The sequence below is a fragment of the Macrobrachium nipponense genome, chromosome 9, assembly GCF_015104395.2.
Source record: "Macrobrachium nipponense isolate FS-2020 chromosome 9, ASM1510439v2, whole genome shotgun sequence".
Lineage (NCBI taxonomy): Eukaryota > Metazoa > Arthropoda > Malacostraca > Decapoda > Palaemonidae > Macrobrachium > Macrobrachium nipponense.
Genome location: NC_061110.1, coordinates 87,248,232 through 87,255,713, shown reverse-complemented (window position 1 = coordinate 87,255,713; position 7,482 = coordinate 87,248,232). Strand labels below are relative to the sequence as shown.

General features: G+C 34.1%; 1 protein-coding gene across 1 annotated transcript in view; it reads left to right on the top strand.

Annotated features, from left to right (window-relative positions):
• The window catches only part of LOC135218636 (basement membrane-specific heparan sulfate proteoglycan core protein-like), a gene marked incomplete in the record, with an annotated part of 87,013 nt that overhangs the window by 68,465 nt on the left and 11,066 nt on the right, over positions 1-7,482 (top strand). Inside the window, 1 exon segment of the mRNA XM_064255076.1 lies at positions 5,607-6,505. Within this exon segment, the coding sequence (XP_064111146.1) occupies positions 5,607-6,505 (899 nt within the window).

The window sequence follows — 7,482 nt, the reverse complement described above, 5'->3', positions numbered from 1 at the left end:
TTATTTTTACACAGCATCTAGGCAATTCCATTTCGAGATCACATCTCCTCACCTGTGGAATTTTACCCGGATACCAAATGATGTATCTTCGAATTCATATGACTTTTAAGAATGTCTTTTTGAACTACGTTTTATCATCATCATGCTCACGGTTATCATTGTATTGTGTTGTGAATGAAACTAATAATCTCATTTCATCCTTAAAGGTCTTTGCTGTTGAAACATAATCTCATCGTCCACGTGAATTCGACCGTTTTGGTGTAGAACGTCACAACTTCATACATATGTACACATATACATACATATACACGTTCATACATACACACACACACGGGTTCACAGTACAATAGATAAAGAATGCAAACGTTCCATATAATTATAATAATATGCATTTCTATACTATATATATATATATATATATATATATGATATATATATAATATATATATATTCGCTGTCAAACACTTTTATCAATATCCTCAATGTGTCACTGTTATACCACTTAATATGGTTATTATTATTGTTTCCCTTTCTTTAACATATTCTTAAACTTTTGACATGATAGGCACACACACACACACACACACACACACACACACACACACAACACATATATATATATATATATATATTAATATTATATATATATATATATATATATATATAGATATACAAACACACATATATGGTATACATATATATGTATATATATGGGTGTGTTTGCATCGATCACACTTCGTAGTGATAGAAAGGTGTAATTCTTTTAAAATTACAAGTAAAGTCCAGTTATACCTATCTGACCAAATGATACCGATAGTATAACAGAAAAAATTTTGTAAAAAAAAATACCTAACACAGATAAGAAAATCTCTCTCCATGAAAATGACAGAAACCAATATGAATCGAGGATGAAAAATGAAACTAAGGTATAAAATAGCATTTGGGCAACTAAGGGTCCATTACAATATATACTTAATTCAGCTGTGTATATTTTACCAGCAACTGCAGATAATAATAAGTTCTTACTTATCACTATTACGTCGAATCATAGAAAGGAGAACGCAGTGATTAATTGGGCGATTCCGTTACCCCCGTCATCGTAAAAGTATCATTGAATATTGGAAGTAATGACCTACACACGTTCTAGGTAAACAGTAGTACCTCAGCTGACATGCACGATATTTCCTCCCACTCCCTGTGTTCCTGTTCTCAAACATAACATAACTCGTAATAGACAGAATGGCATCGGATACCCAAATATAATGCGTTTGCTAGATTGGATATTTTCGTTCGCATCGCCCGTTGTAATTGCAAAACTGCGCGTTTTTGCAGAATTTTCATTATTGTGCCCTCATATTTCTTTGTAGGTGTTGGAGTGTATGGAAGTTTGTATATATGATATTATGTATTATATTGTATATATATATATATATATATATATATTATATCTATATATATATATATATAAATAATATTGTATACACATATATACTTAACACACACATACACTATGTGTGTACACACACCCACACACACACACACACACACACGCACACACACACACACACACACATATATATATATATATATATAATATATATATATATATATATATATATATATATACTATATATATAATTGTTATATACATATAAAACTCATCAAACCGTCCATTGCACATTGCAATGATCACATATATCTCCTTTGCACTCTTGGCTTTCCTGTGCACTCTCTCACTCCATTTTCTGATCCTTTCGATAGGGGCCATACGTTTAGCGCACTCATTTTTCACCTTAGCATCCATCAGCTTATTCTACCGTCCATGTACTCTTTGTTGACGTATAAATCTAGCGAACTTATTAACTTTTATCATTGCAGTTTTCTTACCCGAAACACACTTACTTAAATTGGTCTTTAGAACCTTCGTAGCATAAAACTTAGCGAGCTTTTATCCTTATCATATTTGTTTCGCCGAACACGCTCATTTAAATTCGCCTTTTAAAGTCAATGTATCTCCAAGAATCTAGCTCCATCTCCTTGCAATTTTCCGCGAGAATTTCCAGTCTAATTTTCTTCAGTAACTTCCTCTCTTTCTCCGTCGCCGTCACCTGCCTTTGAATTTAAATCGAATAGCATAACCGTATTTTCTTATTCGTCAAACGCAGCCTGGCGGCTTTTGGGGGGGTGGGTGGGTGGGTGGGATCTCAAGGGAAGGGGACCCCAGGCCCTTTTCAAAAATATCATATTCCACTCTGAAATTGGTTGTGTACATTCTCTATGCCGGCTTTTTTTTTTTTTTTTTTTTTTTTTTTTTTATCTCACACCGTACTTTTTCACCTGTGTCTCGAGTCTATCTTACCGTTAGACGGATATATATATATATATATATATATATATATATTATATATATATAGAGTAGTATATGATATATCCGTCTAACGTAGAGGGATATATATATAGAATATATAGTATATATATATATAGACTATATATATATATAATACACACACACATCAAGCTACAAATGTCCTTTAATATCTAATTCACTCTACCTGGGAATTGATATATTCATATATGCTAACCGAATGGATAATGTTTAGTCGATACGAAATTTGTCGGCTCACGGGCGCGAAACCATCGATTAGAAAATTCCCCTTCGGTTAACATATATGAAAATATATTAATTCCGAGGTAGAGTGATTTAGATACTAAGGACATTTGTAGCCCTTCCGATGTATGGTCTAGTGGAATCACGGGTAATTGGATTGACTCAATGTATCTTAGTATACATATATATATATATATATAATATATATATATAATATATATTATATAATATATATATATATACTGGGGGTAACAATGGGTTCTGTATCAACAGAATTCCATCCTAATAAATATGAGCCATAAAAAAACTCAAAAATATGATGGAGATAAATAGTAACTATATTTTTCAGAGACTGCTGGTCTCCCTCTTCATGGTAGATGAACTCTACCCTGAAGAGGGAGACGCAGTCTCCTGAAATATAGTACTTTTTTTCTCTATAATTTTGGTGTTTTATGGGCTCCTTTTAATTAAGATATATATATATATATTATATATATATATATAGTATATATAATATATAATAATATTATATATATATATGCTTTAGAATTCAGAACGACTATTCATATACTAAACTGTAAAATATGTCATCGAATATCCAGTGTAAAATAATTCCCTTTTTTATTTATTCTGTATGAACAAAGTTCATGGTTTCGACACCATTAACCTTTGCCAGGAACAGGAATACAAAGAGTCCTGGTAATGATCTTACTGATGGATATTACATTTCATTGAAGGTCGTCTCAGTTGAAAAGATTACAGAATAATGAACCATACTTTCATTGTTTAAATTTTTTTTAAATGATCATGATGCCTTACGCAATACTGAATAAGGTATTCTATACTTATAATTAATGCTGTAATTGCTCATATAGAATTAACATTATTACTAGAAATAAAAAAAAATGTGAGCGGTTATCACATATTTCAAAAGTCAATAATAATGTTGTTTTTTAGAAAGAAAATTGTGAATGATATTCTAAGGACATAAGGTTCAATTAAACTTAAAAAATGAAATAAGGTATTTCAGGCGATTGTACAAATATTCTTTTAGGTATTGAATTTGAAGAGTCATGGGTTTACATTCAATTAAGCACTGAATGCCAGCTGTAACAGGTATGTAGAAATAATGATAAAACTTGGAAGATTACGTATACCACACACACACACACACACACACACACACCCATATACTATATTTGCATATATATATATATATATATATATATATATATAGATATATATATATATATATATATATATATATAGTAATATATATATAGATATATATATATATATATATATTATATATATTATATATATATATATTCTATACTATATAATATATATAGTATATTATGTATATATATACTATAGATAGATAGATAGATAATATAGATAGATAGATAGATAGATAGATAGATAGATAAACAGAGATAGATAGGCAGATAGATAGCTATATATATATATATATATATATATATATATATATATATATATATATATATATATATATATAATATCCATTTTTGTATACATTTGTCAATGAGGAATGTTTCATCATAATATGGGTATAATTTTTTTGAATTATAAATTATGTTAAATTACACACTGACATTTTATGTGCAAAATCTCTCATTTTCTTGTATGTAACACAATAAAAATAAAAATTAATCTTTCCATAGAAATCTAGTGAACGTCAGAAATCATATATAATGAGTCTGAATGTGTTTACAATTCCATGTCCGAATTTTGATTGTATATTTTCACCAGCCTGTCCTTGCCTTTGGGATGTTTCATTATATTTCATTGTATTTATTTTTCTCTGACGTCAGCTTACTTATAACTTTGCCAACAGAAAATGCATAGCATAAGATGTCCTGAATTTTTAGACTTTATTTTCCTCGGAAATCCATGACGGGATAACTATCACAGTATTTTTTTGTGTAACAGTTTTGGTTCAACTTTTCTGTTAAACTTTCACCTTAAAATGTATTAAAAATGTAACGCACATCTTTTGGTATTTATATTATTTTATACCATTTATATTGTTATATATTTTTTCATTATTATTTGTATTATTCTTTATTAGTAACCTCTTTCTCTCTTACGGTCTGGCATGAATCTGACCAAATTCAACCAGATTTTTTTTTAGTAGACCGAGAACTCTAAGGGTGCGTCCACACTACAGTATATATCATAAACACATGTTGGCAACATATTGCATACATTTCAATAACATGTTGAAAACTAGTAAAGAACGGACCTGCAAATGTTGCATAATCTAATGAAGAATTGATTAGGACTACCAAGAAGTCAGTCAGTTGTCACAGACACATGTTGGCTACTTACAGCAAACATGTCACAAATAGATTGAAAACATGTCAACTACAGGAAGTTAGGACTGTGAAAACATGTCAACTACAGGAAGTTAGGACTGCCAGCGGGTAGTTAACTTGTTTTAAGCATTTTTAACATGTTTGTAATATGTCTGTGTTAAGTTACTGACATGCTTATGATATATTTATGACATGTTGATAAGTTACCGACATGCTTATAATAAGTTATTGACATGGTTATGATATGTTTATGACATGTTTTTCATAAGTTACTGACGTGTTTGTAATAAGTCATTGACATGGTTATGTATTTATGACTAGTTTGTGATAAGTTGCCGACATGTTTATAATAAGTTATTAACATGGTTATTATATATTTATGACATTTTGTGCTAAGTTACCAACATGTTTACGACATGCTTATGCTAAGTTACTGACATGTTTATGATATATTTATGACATGTTTGTGCTAAGTTACCAACATATTTACGACATGCGTATGATAAGTTACTGACATGTTATACTGTACTGCAGATGCACTGAGAGCCATCATCAGCAACTTATTGTGTCATTGATCAAGAACCCCTCCCCCCTGGAACATAAAATTATCTAATGAAAGTCCTTCTCTCGTCCCCCCCCACCCCTTCCCACCTTGTCAGTCCCTCCAGTTCCTCTTGTCCCTGTGACGTCCTCCTCTGCCAATTTCTCAGACATTTCAGCCCCAGCAGGAGAAGAGGATTCAACTCCCGAGGACGTCCATAGCACCTTGCAACTGGGCATAACGACGACTTTGAGGACTGGTGATGATGAGGAATACCCACTGGAGACGACCGTCGTCGTCGAACTAGAGACACGGCAGTCTTCCGGGACTAAGACGCCCTTACAGACTTCCACGCCCTTGAAGACGACGATAACGACGCCCTCTACCACAGAGACCTCGACCTTTCAGAGTGAAGACAGTGGCTCTGTTGAGGAGGACGAGACAGTGACACCCACTATGACTACTGACCAGCCTTTGGAACCGACGACTACGACCCCATCCAATGCCCATACGATGGGCGCCGCCAGTACCGGCATAACCAAAGGGTTCACTACCACCACCACCACCAGGGGCGTGCCGAAATTACCTGCCAATCTCCAGAGTCTGTCTCTGGTTCTTTTCAACGCGTCGTCTGCGAACGTTCGCGCCCACCAGCATCCCCCCTCACCCCCCAACCACAACCGCGAGAGCAATAACATCCTCGGCCACGATGTCCGCCACCTTAATCCTCCTGCTTTTTCCTCCCCAGTGACTCAGCAGTCTGCCTCATCCTCCTCCTCCTCATCCTCCTCACCCTCCTTACTGCAAGACTCCGCCTCCTCCTCGTCATCCTACGCTTCCCTGGCGGATGATGGTGATGATCCCTCCTCCTCCTCTTCCATCTCCTCGTCCTTGGAGCCGATGGATGACATCCGGATGCGGGTGACCAGCACCCCTGATAGCATCTTGAACTTGACGGGTGAATTGGGAGGATCCGTTTTTCTGCCTTGCACCACCCATCACTCCATGGAGAGACAGGTAAGATGGAGGAATCTTTTGAGAGAAATAGCTGTGAAAAGATTAAGAGAGAGAGAGAGAGAGAGAGAGAGAGAGAGAATGGCAATGCACGACGCATCACCCCATGGAAAGAGCAGTACAAAGGTTAAAGAGAGAGAGAGAGAGAGAGAGAGAGGAGAGAGAGAGAGAGAGGAGAGCGACGCCTCACTCCATGGAGGGAAAAGCAGTAAATTGGTTAAAGTAGAGAGAGAGAGAGAGAGAGAGAGAGAGAGAGAGAGAGAGAGAGAAAGAGAGAGAGAGGAATGCTGAATGACAACAGATCACTAATTGAAATTTCCAGTGTCATGTTTCGTTTCACACTTTATTAGGTTCTGTTCCCCCACCAGTACAATATTGTTAGCATCGATTTTTATTTTAATACTTATTGATGACGTCAAATCGTTGTAAAATTACTTGCTTTTATATATTTTGAAGAATCAGGTAAGTTTCCTTGCAATGTATTTCTGTCTACTCGTAAGTCATTGCAGCCTAAGTATCACACGCAATATTCTCTCTCTCTCTCTCTCTCTCTCTCTCTCTCTCTCTCTCTCTCTCTCTCTCTCTCTCTCTCTCTGTCGTCTACCTTTGTTATTACACTTACACAGTGTTGTTCAAGAAATCTATTTCCAATCCCCGTTTGTGCCAGGATCTTATAAATCTCCTAGGAATAAATGTTATGTTCGATTTTAGATCAACATTACCCACGGTGTTTGATGTTCAGTTTCTGTTTTTTTTTTTTTTTTTTTTTTTTTTTTTTTTTTTTTTTTTTTTTGCCATTTTTAGTCACATTTTATACGGCGAGGATTTTACTATTTTTATGATCCTTTATTTAGTATCGTCCTTTTTTTATGTGTTGATTATTACTTAAATTATAATTATTTTCCTTTAGTTCCTCTCGGGCCGAGTAGAAATTCTTAAACTAAGTCGTCATGAGTTAGAGGAAAACTTTAGTTTAAAAT